At 44.5% G+C, this 21869-nt stretch overlaps 1 protein-coding gene across 2 annotated transcripts in view; it reads right to left on the bottom strand.

Annotated features, from left to right (window-relative positions):
• Window positions 1-5390: 5390 nt before the first annotated feature.
• LOC115192182 (anoctamin-8-like) overlaps window positions 5391-21869 on the bottom strand; it is a 60591-nt gene continuing 44112 nt past the window's right edge. For both annotated transcript variants that reach the window (XM_029750393.1, XM_029750394.1), the window contains exons 13-18: window positions 20845-21092; window positions 20139-20649; window positions 11804-11995; window positions 9920-10051; window positions 7177-7287; window positions 5391-6831 (exon numbers count right to left, since the gene is read on the bottom strand). In XM_029750393.1, coding sequence (XP_029606253.1) covers window positions 6127-6831; window positions 7177-7287; window positions 9920-10051; window positions 11804-11995; window positions 20139-20649; window positions 20845-21092 — 1899 coding nt within the window. In that variant the 3' untranslated portion in view covers window positions 5391-6126. The remainder of the gene's footprint in view (window positions 6832-7176; window positions 7288-9919; window positions 10052-11803; window positions 11996-20138; window positions 20650-20844; window positions 21093-21869) is intronic.

Below are 21869 nucleotides of genomic sequence, written 5' to 3'. Positions count from 1 at the left end.
CCATTCAATAAAATACGGACGGTTCCGTATTTCACTGAAAGAATAAACGTTTTCGAAATGATAGTTTCCGGATTTGACCATATTAATGACCAAAGGCTCGTATTTCTGTGTTTATTATATTATAATTAAGTCTATGATTTGATATTTGATAGAGCAGTCTGACTGAGCGGTGGTAGGCAGCAGCAGACTCGTAAGCATTAATTCAAACAGTACTTTACTGCGTTTGCCAGCAGCTCTTAGCAATGCTTGATGCACAGCTCTGTTTGACTTCAAGCCTATCAACTCCCGAGATTAGGCTGGCAATACTAAAGTGCCTATAAGAACATCCAATAGTCAAAGATATATGAAATACAAATGGTATAGAGAAAAATAGTCGACGCGTCATAATTCCTATAACTACAACCTAAAATCGGCCGATTAATCGGTATCGGCTTTTTTTGGTCCTCCAATAATCAGTATCGGTGTTGAAAAATCATAATCGGTCGACCTCTAATCTGCTCTATGTAATACATTTCTATACATTTTCTGTAACGTTGCACCCTTCAGAACAGTCCTCAGACCTATGTTAATATTTACACTGCTCAACAAAATCACTGCAAATGTGTTTTCCAGATGCTGCAATCGAAGTGAGTTGACTGTCAGTGATCTTCCTTCTCTAGGTCTACTTGCCATCCTCTGACTTTGAAGCATAAAGACATGTTATGCTTCTACTAGACTGTTCTCAATATACACGCTACGCCTTGCCCTGTTTTATTGTGTATAGATGGGTTGGCTGACAACATCATGAAAATTATGTGCGCACATCGATGTGGCCGGAAGGTGCACGTTATGATTCTGAATAGTCAGATTGCAACAATGAAAAGAAGCTGCCTTGTGGGGGATCGTAGGTGGCTTGTTTCAGTTCATATCTTGTTATTGAAACCATGTCTTGTTTTGACTGATGTCATGTCTATGCCTATATGGCTTAAATTTGCTAGATAGCTAACCAACAACTGTAAAGATGTATTTGAGACAAGTGCTCATTGTGCAAATGTATTTGTTTTCAATAAACATTTGGAGATGAAATATAGTTTACATGTCAACAGTCTAAGCCAACCCCGTCTGTTTTGCCCCATAGTTGCGTATGTGTCTAAACAACCAACCTATGTAGGTCAAATGTTCTTTTCAGCTTCGCTCAAAAAAAAAAAAAATTGATTGAAAAGTAGACTGCTGCTGGAAACTAAGACACTGCATTGCAGTGCTTGAGGCATCTCTACAGACCAGGGTTTGATCCCAGGCTGTCACAGCTGGCCATGACCGGGAGACCAATGAGGTGGCACACAATTGGCACACTGTCGTCCGTGTAAGGGGAGGGTTTGGCCGGCCGGGATGTCCTTGTCCCATCGCGCTCTAGCGACTTCTTGTGGCGGGCCGGGCGCAGGCACGCTGACTTCGGTCGCCAGCTGTTGGTGTTTCTTCTGACACATTGATGCGGCTGGCTTCCAGATTAAGCGAGCAGTGTGTCAAGTAGCAGTGCGGGTTGACAGGGTTGTGTTTCGAGGATGCATGGCTCTCGACCTTCACCTCTCTCGAGTCCGTACGGCGATGGGACAAGACTAACTACCAATTGGATATCACAAAAATTGGGGAGAAAAAGGAGTAAGAAGTACCCAAAAATAATGCACATTTTAAAAAAGTTGTTTCTGTTATGTAATTGAAACAATGTAAATGTACATTTGTTTCATTCTTTCATGTTTCAGGGAAGAAAGAAATGAACATTTCTGTTTACATTTGTTTTATTATCTATTTTCAAATCTTACAAAAAATATGACAAAATAAAATAAATAAGCCCATTTCCCAGTATTATATTTTTCTTGAAAATAAAGGTTTTTTTTGTACAGTGGTACATTGGAAGAGAACATGATGTCTTATCAGTTAGTGAGGCTGTTGTGAATATGTTTTTTTTTTCATTTAGTTAAGAGGTTTAAGGGAAGGGTTCTACATACTGGTAGCTGTACAGTACATCTCACCTCCACACATCTACTTCACAGCATCATCAGCACTCCACCCACAAATCTCCAGAAAACGTATGTTTTGGGACTGAGGGGGACCTTTTCATTATAAAGTTGGAGGAAATACATTCCTAGCGTGCAAGGAATGTGTTTGCTAGCCTCCTAAATGCTCGCCAGCTAGCTAACCCATTTGCAATTCCTTTAGTGTTGCTTGCTGGCTAGCTACAGAGGTTAGCTGGCTAGTTAGCTACAGTAGTTAGCTACTGCCATCAGTTGTTGTGTTAGTACCATATTTGGCCTATTCCACCGTTTGTAGAATGCATACTCGCATTTGAATGTAGCGCGGGATAAGGGTATCCGGACACGGTAGACACATTTAAATATAAGTGTAGACACAGGACGCATTCGTAATTCCATGATCCAGAACTCTGATCGGATATTAAACTGAACTGTCAAGTCTAGACATGGCCTCAGTTCTCTTCTCGTAACCCTTCTCATATTTGTAACTAAGCAGTGCAATGAAAGAACATCAAAAGGTAAACTCGTTCAGAGTACTTCCTTACAGTTTGAAAATACGTATAGTTGCATTGATACTGACATGAACCATTTCACTACTTCTAAGTAGCTCTGTCTGATAAAAGGGTCAACGTGTTTAGTGAGGCCAAAGGACATGGACGGCCACTGACCCAAAAAAGGCTGCATCTCGATAGTCTTACTAACATGGCCTGAGCTCCTTGTCTCCTTTCCTTCATCGGCACTTATCTGAAAATACCGGACAGATAAAAGCAACATGTTAGTTACATTTTAGTCATTTAGCAGACACTCTTACCCAGAGCAACTTACAGTACTGAATACATAGATTTTTTTTCATACTGGTTCCCCGTGGGAATCGAACCCACAACCCTGGCGTTGCAAACACCATGCTCTACCAACTGAGCCACACGGGACCCAGTTGCCTGCTGGGAATTTGCTGTAGCTTGTCCATTCCTTTCAGATCAGGGAAATAGAGGAGGCCATTCAGAACTACTAAGATACAACCTGCATCAAAGGCGAAACAAATAAAGAAACCAACCTAGTCTGTTCCAGAGCTGCGGCATGCAGGTGTACCATGGATGACTGTTACTGACAATAGTCTATGACAGAAAATCTAATCAAATACTTCCAAATGTGTCTGACTAAGCAGCTGCAGTAAAAGACAACAAAATTGAAATCATGTCTCAATCGTGTCATCCGTGGCCTAGTTATTTGGCATTATTCACAAATGTATGATGACGATGATAGTAACCAAATGGTTTCCTTGTTATTTGTACAGAATGACTTAAATGTAATGATAAGGTCACAAACAACTGCTCTTTCCATTTCCTTATTGCCTTTAAGTGCCTTTTCAGCTCAAATACATTCTCATGTAACTACTACTACCAGTACTAGTTCAGTCAGTCAGAGCTCAATACTCATTGTTTCCGTCATATGCATGAAAATACTCAACCTGGTCTCAGAGCATTTCTTATTATTCTGTACGTAAATCTGAGAAACTCCATTTAGTATGATATATTATGTTTCATATGGTATGTATTAATTTGTGATGTCTATCGCCAATTTTGTATGATATGTTACAAATTACAAATTGTATTATATGTTACAAATTGCAAAACGTACAATATGTTACGAATTTGCAAAATGTACAATATGTTACAAATTTGCTAAATGTATATGTTACGAATTCTAGCTAGATGTCTAACATTAGCTAGGTTAGGGTTAAGGTTAGGAGTTAGGTTAAAGGGTTAGGGTTTGCTAAAAGGATTAAGATTAGGGGAAGGGTTAGCCTAAAGGGTTAGCTAACATGCTAAGTAGTTGCAAAGTAGCTAAAAAATAGTAAGTAGTTAAAGTTGCTAATTAACTATAAATTGTCCATGATGAGATAAGTAACCATAGTAAACATAATATATCATACTAACTTGAGTGTCCCGGATGTACATGTACTATGTTATGTCTAGTCTATGAGACCAGGCTGAAATACCATATTGAGTCTCATTGCAGAAGCAAGACATTATTCTGTAGCTTGTATCGTTACAGCTAGGCAATCCATGCAAAATGAAAGTTTATGCATGTTTTTTGCCAAAATTCATATTTGATAGGCATTTTAGGTAACCTCGTCTCATATTTAAAGCACAGAGATGAAAAGAACAGTGTACCAGGGAAGCTTCCTTAGATTAGGTTTCCTATTTCAGAAGGGAGACAGGTGTGTGTCTGGTTCAGCCCAGATGGAGAGAGGAGAGATGGGATGTTAATACCCACACTGAGAAGCCAGGTCAGGTGGAGATTGAAAAATGTGGGTGGTGGAACTAGAGATGCAGTTGGCTAAGGCATGGACCAGTAGAAGACTAGTGTATATGGCTGTGCCACTATGTCCCTCCAATACTATATTATTGCAAAGATCCTAGCCAAAGAGGATGACGTGGAGGTGCAAAGTTTATGTTTACTGCATGTCTCTGTGCTGAATCTCTGCTGTGAAGTGCAGTGGTTCTTCTTTTCAATGAAGAAGACTTGATGAACTATGAGTTTATAGGCACAGATCTAATATCAGATTACCTTCCCCAAATCTAAAACTTAACAGTAGGGGTGGGGGACACACAACTGACTGCTGATCAGTATCCAAGGACAATGTCATCATACTCTAAATTAGAGACGTATAAACCACTTTCTTGTTCTCTGGCACCATCCTCTGGCCACATTATAGAAAATAAAGATGGTTGAATAATCCCTTTGGATTTGCTTATAAAAGGAATTTAGAAATCTGGGATCTCGAGAAATGTAACTATGTTCTCACATGCCAGTGTACTCAGAAAGGTACTGCTTTGGCAACATCCCAAATTACATATATCCCAAAAGACACAAGGGGAAATAAAATATATGTCAGCTCTCGAATTATTGGGAACAGCAGCCATCCAGATGAAATAACAACAGCATCATTATAAGATACTAGCGATAAAAAAATCAAGTGTTTGCATATGTTAGGTTGTGTTATGAGGCAGGCTGGTATAGTCCTTCCTTACACCTGCAGAACAAGCTCTGCTGTCTCAGTGCAGGACTTCGGGGTTTAGTGCAAATGTTCTCTCTTTCTATCTCACTAATCTAGTCAGATCTTTGTGTTGAAATGGAGTGTCATGATCAGTATACTGTCTATAATGTGTCTCTCTGCAGGCTTGAATGGGGAGAGATTAGAATGGCAAACAGTAGACTGCAGTAACCCAAACTCTCCATAGCACATACCGTATACTGTCTAGTCTACACACACATCCATGTCAACATCCTGTGGCATCTTTCTTCATCGGACTCTCAGTTTCCTGGGCAGGCATCAGTCAAAGCAACTGTCATTCTCTCCCTCTCTTTCTTTTCCTCTCTCCCTACTGATACGAGACAGTACGTGTTGTCTTTTATCAAACGACTTTCATCTCTGCCTTTCACAACATCCACTCTCCCTGTCAGACATACACTTCAGATATTCCTGTTGTTTTCTCGGGAGGTATATACTAAGCTCGGGTGGTTCTTTTTGCTTTGTAAATAAAGCTCACGGCACTTCCTGTTTGACTTTACACGGATTGATATTGCACGGCTAGCAAAGCCGCTTCGTTTAAGTAGAAAAGCGGATAGGCCTTCATAGTTAAAAATGTGTATGATATCAGGCGACCATTTTGTGGATGCTACGAAAGGTCTCATTATGCGTTTGATTCACACACACACCAATAAATGTTTTTCCTTCTCTTCCCCAAAACCAGGCTATTATGTTTCAGTGGCAAGATGGCCACCAACATGTTTTCAATTTTCAGATGAGAATATATCAAGATAAACTGCTCTCCCTTTTTTTCACGAAAAGTTTTAGAAACACAGCTCATGCATGTCTATATGTATTGCAGACAAAAGTGAGGTATGTGTGTGTCTCTATACGAGCATGGGTTATGTTTTCATCACCATCAGCCCATTCCCCTCACAGCCTCTAGGCAGTGTCTACATACACAACCTCAGACCCAGACAGCATGGAGAGAGGCTAGGCCTTTTCACCCCACTTATTTTTCCTTGTAGTAGATATATCAAGTTAAGTTCTCAAAGCAGTTTGTCATCTCTTTCCAAAGAGAGACTAGACTTTACGGTCCGGGGAGTCTGTGTGTTCGTTCTCCACTGTGTCCCCTCCACGTGAACGGCTCTCGTCTGTCACCCCATTCAGGTCAGACTTGGTGGGCTGTTTGTCAGACGCCTGGTACCCCTCTCCTGGTCGGGGTAACTGGGTCCCATTCACACAGGATCCCCCCTCCGACTTCCCAAAGTTAAACAGTTTCCCCGGGTTGAATGACTTGCTTGGCGACTGAGACCACTCCTGGTTACCACTTGGGACGGTCGCAGACATCGTGGTATTCGTTGCCGTGGCTGCCGCTGCTGCAGCAGAAGTCGCTGCCGCTTCCTTCTTATTCTCGGGCGACTTGAGGAACTTGAAGCTAAGGAACCCGGGGAGCTTGGGTTCGTTTCCGGTGGGAGACTGAGGGGAGCGCGTGCTGCTTGAGGAGAACTTGTTCTGTAAGGGGATGATCTGTTTGAGCTTCATCACGTTGTTGTTGGCCAGGAGGGAGCTGGGCCTCTTGGGCTTGTCCCCCCCTCCACCCCCTCCAGTGCGGGACTTCCCCCCATGGCTCTTGTCGTGGTGGTGGTCTCCCCCGGAGGAGTCCTTCCCTTCATCTCTCTCCCTTTCCCTGCGAGCCTGGTACTCCGCCTGCCTCTGCCTCTCCTCCTCCTCTCTCTTCCTCCTCTGTAGCTGTTGATAGTGTTGCTGTGCTTGCCGCTCGTGCCTCTGTAGGGAGAGAAACAACCGTTACAACAACTCATACAATCACAGTCTGACAAAACTGTGCACACTCTGAGCCGAGAAACTATCTATTTACTCTTAACCTCTACCAGGTACAGCCAGAAGAGGATGGTTTCTTTTCTGGGGAGTTTTCCTACCCAATGTGCCTCTGCTTGCCCTTTGAGGTCTAGGCCGAGTGACTGTATCACTTTGGGTTACTGGGGACACTTTGTGACAACTGGTGATATAAAAAGGGCTTTCTAAATATATTTGATTGATTATTGATTGATTGATTGATTGATACAATGAACTCCTCACAACACCAATGTGATTCAGGCATGGACAATTTACCTTAAAGGCCTCCCTGCGTTGGTACTCCAGTTTTGCTATCTTCTCTCCTACCCAGCTGGGGATATCTGGGATCGCTACGTGAATGATGTACTTCAGCAGGATGGCAAAGTGCTGAGAGAGAGCGAGCAAGAGAGAACGTTATAACATTTAAAAGACCAGGCTGGTCAGGCTGTTTGAGTTAGCAGGCCAAGCCAGAGAGCTGTTCACCTGTGAGCTGTTTACTGGCTGCAGTGCTGTGTTGTGTTTATTTAGTATGTTGAGACTCTCCTATTCTGTCGCCCCCCCCCCCCCCCCCCCCCCCCCCTACACCTCACCACCGGCAGTGTGACAGAGTGGTGGAGATGTCCAGAGATCATGTAACACTTGAGCTTTCTTACAGGTACGTACAGTCTCTGGCTGGGAGTAGGGTTCACATCACTCACCACCCATCTGCCCTGTCAACAACCACAGAAGTAGCCAGGAATGATCCGCCTCATTTCACACTTTATCATTTTTATTGCTATGGGCAATAGCTGAAAGCTGCCTCGGAGGAGGATACATTTCATTGAGGTAGCTGTGGTTAGCTTTTAAAATACACTGCTCAAAAAAATAAAGGGAACACTAAAATAACACATCCTAGATCTGAATGAATGAAATAATCTTATTAAATACTTTTTTCTTTACATAGTTGAATGTGCTGACAACAACATCACACAAAAAGAATCAATGGAAATCCAATTTATCAACCCATGGAGGTCTGGATTTGGAGTCACACTCAAAATTAAAGTGGAAAACCACACTACATGATGTAATGTCCTTAAAACAAGTCAAAATGAGGCTCAGTAGTGTGTGGCCCCTCCACGTGCCTGTATGACTTCCCTACAACGCCTGGGCATGCTCCTGATGAGGTGGCGGATGGTCTCCTGAGGGATCTCCTCCCAGACCTGGACTAAAGCATCCGCCAACTCCTGGACAGTCTGTGGTGCAACGTGGCGTTGGTGGATGGAGCGAGACATGATGTCCCAGATGTGCTCAATTGGATTCAGGTCTGGGGAACGGGCGGGCCAGTCCATAGCATCAATGCCTTCCTCTTGCAGGAACTGCTGACACACTCCAGCCACATGAGGTCTAGCATTGTCTTGCATTAGGAGGAACCCAGGGCCAACCGCACCAGCATATGGTCTCACAAGGGGTCTGAGGATCTCATCTCGGTACCTAATGGCAGTCAGGCTACCTCTGGCGAGCACATGGAGGGCTGTGCGGCCCCCCAAAGAAATGCCACCCCACACCATGACTGACCCACCGCCAAACCGGTCATGCTGGAGGATGTTGCAGGCAGCAGAACGTTCTCCACGGCGTCTCCAGACTGTCACGTCTGTCACATGTGCTCAGTGTGAACCTGCTTTCATCTGTGAAGAGCACAGGGCGCCAGTGGCGAATTTGCCAATCTTGGTGTTCTCTGGCAAATGCCAAACGTCCTGCACGGTGTTGGGCTGTAACCACAACTCCCACCTGTGGATGTCGTGCCCTCATACCACCCTCATGGAGTCTGTTTCTGACCGTTTGAGCATGCACATTTGTGGCCTGCTGGAGGTCATTTTGCAGGGCTCTGGCAGTGCTCCTCCTTGCACAAAGGCGGAGGTAGCGGTCCTGCTGCTGGGTTGTTGCCCTCCTACGGCCTCCTCCACGTCTCCTGATGTACTGGCCTGTCTCCTGGTAGCGCTTCCATGCTCTGGACACTACGCTGACAGGCACAGCAAACCTTCTTGCCACAGCTCGCATTGATGTGCCATCCTGGATGAGCTGCACTACCTGAGCCACTTGTGTGGGTTGTAGACTCCGTCTCATGCTACCACTAGAGTGAAAGCACCGCCAGCATTCAAAAGTGACCAAAACATCAGCCAGGAAGTATAGGAACTGAGAAGTGGTCTGTGGTCACCAGCTGCAGAACCACTCCTTTATTGGGGGTGTCTTGCTAATTGCCTATAATTTCCACCTGTTGTCTATTCCATTTGCACAACAGCATGTGAAATTTATTGTCAATCAGTGTTGCTTCCTAAGTGGACAGTTTGATTTCACAGAAGTGTGATTGACTTGGAGTTACATTGTGTTGTTTAAGTGTTCCCTTTATTTTTTTGAGCAGTGTAGTATTGCCTGTTTCTAAGCTTTCATAGGGGCTTAAGACACACCTGCTGCTGACTAGTGAGCAAGACTAGCTTCAACATGGTAGATACCGTTCTAACGGAAATCCCTTCCCTGGGATGTAAAACAACTTTGGCATCTTTACTTACGAAAGATTTAAAATGTATGTCATATTTATTATTTTGACTTAATTTTAATCTCATCTGAAAGCCTGCTAGTATACTGCACACTGGGGACGGCTTGATGCCAAAATGCATTGGTGCAGCTGCAGGTCATAATAAACGTTTGAAATGTGTCTTTTGGAAGACGCTACTATGACTACAGCTCACCGAGGTGACTTTTAAAGAGACAAGTCTATATGGCCTGCTGGGCTGCTGTCAGTTTGAGAGGTTGAGCTGCTCTGAGATCAGTTGTCTAGCCATATATCCTCACCTCAACTATTAGAAGACGTCAATCAAATCTGACTCTGGATCAGTGCTGAGAGTTAGTGTACCACCTACAAAATCCCTATTTAAACCCTGCCAACACTGAAACAGAGTGAGACTCAAAACCCCATCAGCCAACTGAGCTAAAGCCTAGGCATTAGCTGATGTCAGGTGTGTAACTGTAGTAGAGTCTGTACTTCGAGGATGACAATGGAGATGATGGCCATCTCAGGGCTGAGCCAGGGGAAGAGTCGCTGCAGCTGACCACACTGACCAATCAGGTAACAGTTGACTATGATGGCGATTAGACCCATGGCTTCCATTGCTGTCTGCAGAGAGAGAGAGAGACACGCACACACACAACAGACAGGCTTACTGTATGTACATGCAGTATAACACAGAACCTCATGCTTTCAAAGCTTACACAAGGTAAATTCATGATTAGGTTTATATGAAAGGACAGGGCTCTGTTTATGAAATATTAGTGCTGGGCTGCAACAAAAGCCTATGAACACTGTGGCCTTCCATAACCAGAGTCCCCCATTCCCACTGCCGGTCTTAGGACTGTCCTTTAGTCCTACCCGTCACTGGCCCTTAGTCCAACCTGTCCCTGTCCTACTTGTCATTGTCCCTCAGTCCTACCGTCCTGTCCCTCTGTCTTACCTGTCCCGTCGCTCAGTACTACGTCCCACTGTCCGTCCCTCAGTCCTTCCTGTCCCTCAGTCCTACCTTCAACTGTCCGTCCCTCAGTTATACGTGTCCCTCAGTCCTACCTGCCACTGTCCCTCAGTCCTACCTGTCCTGTCCTTCAGTCCTATCTGTCACTGTCCCTTAGTCCTACCTGTCATTGTCCTACTTGTCATTGTCCCTCAGTTCTACCGCCCTGTCCCTCAGTCCTACTTGTCATGTCCCTCAGTCCTACCTGCCACTGTCCCTCAGTCCTACCTGTCACTCAGTCTTACCTGTGACTCAGTCCTACTTTCAACTGTCCGTCCCTCAGTTATACCTGTCCCTCAGTCCTACCCGTCCTGTCCCTCAGTCCAACCTGCCAGTGTCCTACCTGCCACTGTCCCTCAGTCCTACCTGTCGCACAGTCTTACCTGTCCCGCAGTCCTACCTGTCACTGTCCCTTAGTCCTACCTGTCCTTGTCCCTCAGTTCTTCTTGTCATTGTCCCTCAGTCCAACAGTCCTGTCCCTCAGTGCTACCTGTCCTGTCCCTCAGTGCTACCTGTCCCTACTTCCTATCTGCCACTGTCCCTCAAACCTACCTGTTGCTCAGCCTTACCAGTCCCTGTCCCTCAGTCTTACCTGTCCCTCAGTCCTACTTGTCATGTCCCTCAGTTCTACCTGCCACTGTCCCTCAGTCCTACCTGTCACTCAGTCTTACCAGTCCCTGTCCCTCAGTCTTACCTGTCCCTCAGTCCTACCTTCAATTGTCCATCCCTCAGTTCTACCTGTCCCTCAGTCATACCTGCCTCTGTCCCTCAGTTCTACCTATCCCTCAGTCCTACCTTCCACTGTCTGTCCCTCAGTCCTACCTGTTACTCAGTCCTACCTGCCACTGTCCCTCAGTCCTACCTGTCACAGTCCCTCAGTCCTACCTGTCACTGTCCCTCAGTCCTACCATCCTGTCTTCCTGTCCCGCAGTCCTACTTGTCCTGTCCCTCAGTTCTACTTGTCCTGTCCCTCAGTCCTACTTGTCCTGTCCCTCAGTCCTACCTGCCACTGTCCCTCAGTTCTACTTTCCACTGTCCCTCAGTCCTACCTGTCCCTCAGTCCTACCTGTCCCTCAGTCCTACCTGCCAGTGTCCCTCAATCCTACCTGCCAGTGTCCCTCAGTCCTACCTGCCAGTGTCCCTCAGTTCTACCCGTCCTGTCCCTCAGTCCTACCTGCCAGTTTCCCTCACTCCTACCTGCCAATGTCCCTCAGTTCTACCTGCCTCTGTCCCTCAGTCCTACCTGTACTTCAGTCCTACCTGCCACTGTCCTTCTGTCCTAACTGCCACTAAGTATCATTTCTACTTTTTTTAAGTTCTTTCAATTTGACATATATTAAGTGAGCTTGAACAGACTGTTCTACCTGCCACTGTCCGATGCTCTCCACCCTCTGACCAAAGGGCCTCTGCAGGCCGGTACAGAGCTTTAAGGCGTCGCTGCGGATCTCTATGATGTTGTTAATGAGAGCACACATAGCCGCCAAGGGGAAGGCTGAGGAGAAGAGAACCACATAGCCAAACTGGACAAACATCTCCTGGTAGTCCTGGAAGGTGTCCTGGAAGGGACAAAATACACAACAGACACTGTCAGCACCGTGACATGGATAGATGATTATCACAGTGTTTAATATCTTTATTGTTTCAGTAAGGGCCAGAACAGAAGTTGTGTAAATGCAGTTGTACCTGTATGGGAAGTTAGCTAGTCATGGCTAACTTTGCCTCGCACAGTGACGTCAAAAGACCTAAAATAATATCTTACTGATTCTGAGTGCAAGATACAGATACCATGTATTTACATTTCTTGGTGGTAATACATACTGTATCTGCACTGTAGGGTTGTTCCACGAAAAGAGTGCCTTTTGCATCCCTTTTATATTTTAATATGAAATTGTGCACCAATATATTGCATTTTAAAAGCCAGTTATATTAGGGGCCTCCCGAGTAGCGCAGTGATTTAAGGCACTGCATCGCAGTGCTAGCTGTGCCACTAGAGATCCTGGTTCGAGTTCAGCCTCTGTTGCAGCCGGCCGCAACCGGGAGACCCATGGGGCAATGCACAATTGGCCGAGCGTCATCCGGGTTAGGGGAGGGTTTGGCCGACAGGGATGTCCTTGTCCCATCGCGCTCTAGCGACTCCTGTGGTGGGCCAGGCATCCACGCTGACACGGTCGCCAGGTGTACGGTGTTTCCTCCGACACATTGGTGTGGCTGGCTTCCGAGTTAAGCGGGCATTGTGTCAAGAAGCAGTGCGGCTTGGTTGGGTTTAGGGGGACGTAGGGCTCTCGACCTTCGCCTCTCCGAGTCTGTACGGGAGTTGCAGCAATGAGACAAGACTAACTACCAATTGGAAACCATGAAATTGGGGAGAAAAAAAGGGGTAAAATATGAAAAAATTATCAGCCAGTTATATTAAATTAAGTGCCTTTTAATATAGACCACATGGAGATTTCAATAAATCAGATTTTTTATATGAATAAAGACTTGCTAAAGTGCTGAAATTAAGCATTTTGACATGCCCCTCCGTGCACCCTCTGATTTATAGGAAGAGTTTAACCCACTTAACCAACATTTCTCAAAGTTTTCACCATTAGTAGCTAGGTTTCCATCCAATTGGTGACAGATTTTAATGTGCATATTCAAAAATTTGCAGAAAAATAATATGCCTAATAAACTGTAGCCTAATAAACTGCATGCTTTCCCGACGAGTCGTAGTGGGAGGATCACACAACATGTAATCGTGTGACTCCAAGTTTACTTCGCTATGATGGTTGTTATATCAATATTTGTGCATAAAAGCTTTTCCACCTACATTTCTTGCACAATTCATTTTACCATCTAGCATATTTTGTTTTATCGACATTTGGAAAGTTTACTGAGACATTTTCTGTTTCCATAAGGCCTGTCGTTACATTTTTTATCCGGCGTACTTTACTCGCATAAAAATGTTGGATGGAAACCTGGTTAGTATATAGCCCTAGCTATTTTGTTGCTTTGACAAAGTCATTTCTGAAGATCATTTATTTCATGTGATTTGGGATTCATTTACGTTTGTCCCTCATTTTAAGGTCAACCCTGTTATGTGAACTGAGCTCACGATTTAACATTGTGAAACTATATTTTTTCAATGATTTATTTCAAAAGAAACATTGAACATCTAATAGTCAAATAATAGTGTAATTAGATTTGTTTTGGTGTTTTGTGGTGGAAAACTGAGCGGATCGAGCATAACACGTTAACCCTGTTACCCGTAGATGGAAAGGCTAACAATTCAATTTTTTTTGGCACACAACAATTTCCATTCCCTCTGTCAGAAGAGGATTGATGCCTGAGTTAAGACAAAAACGTCAACCCTGTTACTTTATTTGGCACTTAATAGGCCCTTACTATAGTCTTTTTTTATTTATTTAACCTCTTGATGGGAAAATGTGTTCTTTATGACAGAATGTTAAAATTAGGTTAAATCCTTTTTATTTGTTTTACCAAGTTACACTTCTCAAAGGGCACCAAATTGGTGTAACGGCCATGTAATTACATTCAAGTTAGCTAAGTAGTCAATAATAACTAGAAGTGTTCCCCACAAGGTAAATGTAGAACCCACCCATACCATCCCAAAATCCCAACAACATACAGGGAGGGAATAGAGTTCAGAGCTCAAATCACTTTAGGCATCCAATGACAGATTGTGAAGGACACTAGACAGGGTGTTTTGGAGTATCGTATGTACATTTCATTGCGCCGACAGAAACAAACGTCTCTCTGGTAAGAAGGGTGGGGGTGTATGCCTTATGATTAACATTTTGTGGTGTAATCATAACAACATACAGGAACTCAAGTCCTTTTGTTCACCTAACCTATAATTCCTTACAATCAAATGCCGAACGCATTATCTACTTACCAAGAGAATTGTCTTCGATTATAATCACAGCCGTGTATACCCACCCAACCAGACACCTCGACGGCCCTGAAAGAACGTCACTGGACTCGATGTAAACTGGAAACCATATATCCTGAGGCTGCATTTATTGTAGCTGGGGATTTTAACCTCTGGGCGGGCTCGACGGACATCCAGCGAAAAATCCTATCGCCATTAGCATAACAAAATGTTATTATTTTTTTTTTCAAATATAGGACTATGTTATATCGTTTTATAGATACACCTCTCCTGAATCGAACCACGTTGTCCGATTTCAAAAAGGCTTTACCGCAAAAGCAAAACATTAGATTATGTTAGAGGAGTATATCGTAAAAGTAACCACATAGCCATTTTCCGACCAACCACATGCATCACAAATAACCAAAAAACAGCTAAATGCAGCACTAACCTTTGACAATCTTCATCAGATGACACTCCTAGGACATCATGTTACACAATACATGCATTATTTTGTTCGATAAAGTTCATATTTATATATAAAAACAGCATTTTACATCGGCGCGTAACGTTGACTAACTATTTTCCCTCAAATGCGTCCGGTGAAACAGCGCTACAATTTACTAAATTACTATTCGAAAACATTTTTTTAATGTAATATTGTCATTCTAAGATTTATAGATTAGCATCTCTTGAAAGCACCTGCAATGCCAGATTTAAAAATAACTTTACTGGGTAATCACACTTTGCGATAAAAGGGGATGCGATACTCAGAAAAATAGGCTAGCAATACAGGTCAGCGCCATCTTGGAACAATCGCATATCAAATCTAGTCTTGTATACTATTGTCAATAATCCCTTCCCTTTGATTATCTTCATCAGAAAACACTTCCAGGAATCCCAGGTCCACAACAAATGTATTTTAGTTCGAAAAAGTTAATCCTTTATGTCCCAATAGCTTGTTGTTGTTAGCGCGTTCTGAAGGCTGGACCAAAAGTACCGTCGGCCGCGGGACTTCTCTCTCAACAAAATGCATTTTAATTTTTTTTTAAGTTCGTTCAAACATGTCAAACGTTGTATAACATAAATCTTTAGGGCCTTTTTCAACCAGAGCTCCAATAACATTCAAGGGGGACGATTGCATTGTCTTTCAAAACGTTTCGAAAGGGGAGGGTAGCCAGGGTCGCCGGCGTCATAATGGTGATGGCCCTCCTCATGTGACCACGTTCCACAGACTCTCATTCTGTCAGTTTTCACAGTAGAAGGCTCAAATCACTTTGTAAAGACTGGGGACATCTAGTGGAAGCAATAGGAAGTGCTCAATGAACCATTGCTCACGGTGTGATTTATAGGCAAAGTGATGAAGTTGAGTCCGCAATTCAGAATTCCACTTCCTGTTACGATCTGTCTCGGGGTTTTGACTGCCATATGAGTTCTGTTATACTCACAGACACCATTCAAACAGTTTTAGAAACTTTAGGGTGTTTTCTATCCACAAGTATTAATTATATGCATATCCTAGCTTCTGAGTTTGAGTAGGAGGCCTTTTAAAATGGGCACACATTTTTTTCAAAAATCGCTGTAGCGCCCCCTATCCTAGGCGACCGTCAAGAGGTTAACAAAGTTAATCTGAAACCAAAGCTCCCTAAATTCTATCAGCATATCGAATGCGTGACTCGAGCTGGCAGCATTCTGGATCATTGCAACTCTAACTTCCGCGACGCATACAAAGCCCTCCCCCGCCCTCCCTTCGGCAAATCTGACCACGACTCCATTTTGTTGCTCCCTGCCTATAGACAGAAACTAAAACAGGAAACGCCCGTGCATAGGTCTGTTCAACGCTGGTCCGACCTATCGGATTCCGCGCTTCAAGATTGCGTCGATCACGTGGACTGGGATATGTTCCGGATAGCCTCAGACAACAACACTGATGTAAACGCTGACTCGGTGAGCGAGTTTATTAGCAAGTGCATCGGTGATGTTGTACCCACGGTGACTGTTAAAACCTTACCTAACCAAAAACCGTGGATTGATGGCAGCATTCGCGCAAAACTGAAAGTGCGAACCACTGCTTTTAATCATGGCAAGACAACCAAAAACATGACCGAATACAAACAGTGTAGCTACTCCCTCCGCAAGGCAATCAAACAAGCTAAGCATCAGTATAGAGACAAAGTAGAGTAAAAATTCAACGGCTCAAACTCAAGACGTATGTGGCAGTGTCTACAGTCAATCCCGGATTACAAAAAGAAAACCAGCCCTGTCGCGGACACCGATGTCTTGCTCCCAGACAAATTAAACAACTTCTTTACTCACTTTGAGGACAAGACAGTGCCACTGACACAGCACGCTACCAAAACCTGTGGGCTCTCCTTCACCGTGGCCAATGTGAGTAAAATATTTAAACATGTTAACCTTCCCAAGGCTGCCGGCCCAGACGGCATCCCTAGCTGCGTCCTCAGAGCATGTGCAGACCAGCTGGCTGGTGTGTTTACGGACATATTCAATCAATCCCTATCCCAGTCTGCTGTGCCCACAGGCTTCATTGTTCCTGTTCCCAAGAAAGCTAAGGTAACTGAGCTAAACAACTATCGCACGGTAGCACTCACTTGTGTCATCATGAAGTTCTTTGAGAGACTAGTCAAGGATCATATCACCTCCACCCTATCTGATACCCTAGACCCACTCCAATTTGCTTACTGGCCACAATAGGTCCACAGACGACACAATCTCAATCACACTGCACACTGTCCTAACCCATCTGGACAAGAGGAATACCTATGTAAGAATGCTGTTCATGGACTACAGCTCAGCATTTAACACCATAGTACCCTCCAAACTCGTCATTAAGCTCGAGACTCTGGGTCTCAACCCCGCCCTGTTCTACTTGGTCCTGGACTTTCTGACGGGCCGCCCCCAGGTGGTGAGGCTAGGAAACAACATCTCCACCCCGCTGATCCTCAACACTGGGGCCCCACAAGGATGCGTTCTCAGCCCTCTCCTGTACTCCCTGTTCACCCATGACTGCGTGGCCATGCACGCCTCCAACTTAATCATCAAGTTTGCAGACAACACTACAGTGGTAGGCTTGATTACCAACAACGACGAGACGGCCTACAGGGAGGAGGTGAGGGCCCTGGGAGTGTGGTGTCAGGAAAATAACCTCAACGTCAACAAAACAAAGGCGATGATCGTGGACTTCAGGAAACAGCAGAGGGAGCATCCCCCCTATCCACATCGACGGGACAGTAGTGGAGAAGGTGGAAAGTTTTAAGTTCCTCGTCGTACACATCACGGACAAACTAAAATGGTCCACCCACACAGGCAGCGTGGTGAAGAAGGCGCAACAGCGCCTCTTCAACCTCAGGAGGCTGAAGAAATTCGGCTTGTCACCGAAAACACTCAAACTTTTACAGATGCACAATCGAGAGCATCCTGTCAGGCTGTATCACAGCCTGGTACGGCAACTGCTCCGCCCACAACCGCAAGTCTCTCCAGAGGGTTGTGCGGTCTGCACAACGCATCACCGGGGGCAAACTACCTGCCCTCCAGGACACCTACAACACCCGATGTCACAGGAAGGCCAAAAAGATCATTAAGGACAACAACCACCCGAGCCACTGCCTGTTCACCTCGCTATCATCCAGAAGGCGAGGTCAGTACAGGTGCATCAAAGCTGGGACCGAGAGACTGAAAAACAGCTTCTATCTTAAGGCCATCAGACTGTTAAACAGCCATCACTAACATTGATTGAGTGGCTGCTGCCAACATACAGACTCAAATCTCTAGCCACTTTAATAATTCATAATTGGATGTAATAAATGTATCACTAGTCACTTTAAACAATGCCACTTTATATAATGTTTACATACCCTACATTACTCATCTCATATGTATATACTGTACTCTATACCATCTACTGCATCTTGCCTATGCCGCACGGCCATCGCTCATCCATATATTTATATGTACATATTCTTATTCATCCCTTTACACTTGTGTGTAAGGTAGTTGTTGTGAAATTGTTAGATTACTTGTTAGATATTACTGCACTGTCGGAAGTAGAAGCAAAAGCATTTCGCTACACTCGCATAAACTTCTGATAGCCACGTGTATGTGACCAATAAAATTTGATGAAGGCATGACCTGAGTAAGTATGGGGTAAATCAAGGTCCATGGTAACAGAATCCATGCTCAGCAAGCACTTGATGAGCTACACATGGCCAGCTACGTTACTCAGTATGGCAACTCAAATAGAACTACAGCACTGATGGGGTTTGCTTCTCTAGTTGGTTTAAGCCCCATGGATATGGGATGATGGAATTGTCTATTTAGAGAGTTGGCATTGTTGACATAGTTCACATAGTGAGTGAGCATGTTCATTAGTTAGTTTGTGTGTGTGTGCGTGTGCATGCATACATACAGTTGAAGTCAGAAGTTTACATACACTTAGGTTGGAGTCATTAAAACTCATTTTTCAACCACTCCACAAATTTCTTGTTAACAAACTATAGTTTTGGCAAGTCGGTTAGGACATCTACTTTGTGCATGACAAGTAATTTTTCCAACAATTGTTTACAGACAGATTATTTCACTGTATCACAATTCCAGTGGGTCAGAAGTTTACATACACTAAGTTGACTGTGCCTTTAAACAGCTTGGAAAATTCCAGAAAATTATGACATGGCTTTAGAAGCTTCCAACAGGCTAATTGACATAATTTGAGTCACTTGGAGGTGTATCTGTGGATGTATTTCAAGGCCTACCTTTAAACTTAGTGCCTCTTTGCTTGACATTATGGGAAAATCAAAAGAAATCAGCCAATAAATAAAATTGTAAACCTCCGCAAGTCTGGTTCATCCTTGGGAGCAATTTCCAAACGCCTGAAGGTACCACGTTCATCTGTACAAACAATAGTACGCAAGTATAAACACCATGGGAGCACGCAGCCGTCATACCGCTCAGGAAGGAGACGCGTTCTGTCTCCTAGAGATGAACGTACTTTTGTGGGAAAAGTGCAAATAAATCCCAGAACAACAGCAAAGGACCTTGTGAAGATGCTGGAGGAAACAGGTACAAAAGTATCTATATCCACAGTAAAACGAGTCCTATATAGACATAACTTGAAAGGCGGCTCAGCAAGGAAGAAGCTACTTCTCCAAAACCGACCACGGTTTGCAACTGCACATGGGGACAAAGATCGTACTTTTTGGAGAAATGTCCTCTGGTCTGATGAGAACTGTTTGGCCATAATGACCATCGTTATGTTTGGAGGAAAAAGGGGGAGGCTTGCAAGCCGAAGAACATCTTCCCAAAAGTGAAGCACGGGGGTGGCAGCATCATGTTGAGGGGGTGCTTTTCTGCAGGAGGGACTGGTGCACTTCACAAAATAGATGGCATCATGAGGCGGAAATGTTATGTGGATATATTGAAGCAACATCTCAAGACATCAGTCAGGAAGTTAAAGCTTGGTCGCAAATGGGTCTTCCAAATGGACAATGACCCCAAGCATACTTCCAAAGTTGTGGCGAAATGGCTTAAGGTCAACAAAGTCAAGGTATTGGAGTGGTCATCACAAAGCCCTGACCTCAATTCCATAGAAAATTTGTGGGCAGAACTGAAAAAGCATGTGCAAGCAAAGAGGCCTACAAACCTGACTCAGTTACACCAGCTCTGTCAGAAGGAATGAGCCAAAATTCACCAGCAGGGAATTTTTACTAGGATTAAATATCAGGAATTGTGAAAAACTGAGTTTAAATGTATTTGGCTAAGGTGTATGTAAACTTCCAACTTCAACTGTATCTATGTATGTGTGTGTGTTGTCCTACCTCATAGGTCTGCATGCAGCTCTCAATCTCAGCCTGTGCCAGAATCGTACTCTCCTGCTCCTCTGGCGGGTTGATCCACGACTCCCTCTTGGTCTCAGAGTCTAGTCTCTCCAAACTCCTCTGCCTTCTGTGATGACGCACCCTCACCGTGCTCTCCGGCCCAGAAGGCAGTGGGGCAGCCGCCACACTTTCATTGGCCGAACCACCCGTGTCCTTCATCTCATTGTCATCGGCATCATCATACGTCTCGAACACCGAGGCCGGGTCCATCCCCTTCTCCACCATGGTGGGGCTGCCATCCTCCAGGAAACTATCCTCTATTGTGGGGACGCAGCCCCCTCCAGATGACTTCCTGTCCATCTTCTCTATGAAGCTAACCTTCCTCAGCTTCAGGCCACAATCTATCAACTCCTCGTTCTCTCCCTCACTGAACCTCCCGCTGTCTCCCTCCTCCCTCTCCCTCTCCTCCTCGTCAGGCACCCCACATCCCCCGTTCAGATACTTCTTCTCCCTATAGAACAGCAGAAAGGTTAGGCTTCCACTTACAATAGTGTTGATTAGACTAAAGTATGTAATAATGTGAATAGGTCACACATACTCAAACAAATCAAAACATAGACTTGTCTATACTCAAAGAAACATGCCCTAAAAAAAGCTCTAATTTAACTTATTCCTGAATGAATATAAGCCGTTGTGTCAGCATTACCTGCGGTCAGGCTGTCCCACCCCGGATCTGGTTCCCCTCAGGCCGTGGCCCGGTACGGCCTGGTCGGTGGGTGAAGCCTGGGCCTTTCCTGCAGCCAGCCGGCAGTACTTGAGCACGGCTGAGAGGAACAGGTCCCAGACGCCGCGCAGGGTGAGCTCGCCCAGCTTGTGGCGCTCGTACAGGTAAGGCTGCAGCACCTCTTTCACGTTCTGGACAAACTGCCGGGTGATCAAAAGGGTGGCCAGCATCTGACAGGATCAAGGGTTAAATGAAGTAGAGGATCAAGGCTTAAAGGTCAGAGTTGTCATTATCTGTCACTGGGATTGAATACCATGGGTGGAGTTTCCCATAAGTAGGCACCACATTAAACAAATAAAATTGTAAAAAAAAACTATTCCTTTGCAGAAATACACTGAGTATACAAAACATTAAGAACACCAGTCCATGACATAGACTGACCAGGTGAATCCAGGTGAAAGCTATGATCTCTTATTGATGTCACTTGTAAATCCACTTCAATCAGTGTAGATGAAGGGGAGGAAACAATTTATACATGGATTGTGTATGTGTGCCATTCAGAGGGGGAATGGGCAAAATATTTAAGTGCCTTTCAATGGGATATGGTAGTAGATGCGAAGCGCACCGGTTTGTGTCAAGAACTGCAACGCTGCTGGGTTTTTCATGCTCAACAGTTTCCCGTGTGTTTCAAGAATGGTCCACCACCCAAAGGACATCCAACCAACTTGAAACAACTGTGGGAAGCAATGGAGTTAGCATCCCTGTGGAACGCTTTCGACACCTTTGTAGAGTCCATGCACTGACGAATTGAGGCTGTCCTGAGGGCAAAACTCAATATTAGGAAGGTGTTCCTAATGTTTGGTATACTCAGTGTATAATATTCACTCGGTACTGTATATGATGGACTGAAAACAATCCTCTATATAAACCGCAAGCAGTTCACGCCCATTCAAATACGGTAGATACACACACTACTCTGTATACAGCCTAGTCAAATGTGCTACATC

Source organism: Salmo trutta, chromosome 4 (genome assembly GCF_901001165.1).
Source record: "Salmo trutta chromosome 4, fSalTru1.1, whole genome shotgun sequence".
Taxonomy (NCBI): domain Eukaryota; kingdom Metazoa; phylum Chordata; class Actinopteri; order Salmoniformes; family Salmonidae; genus Salmo; species Salmo trutta.
Note: the sequence above shows the minus strand (reverse complement) of the source record. Positions and strands in the feature narration are given on the sequence as shown.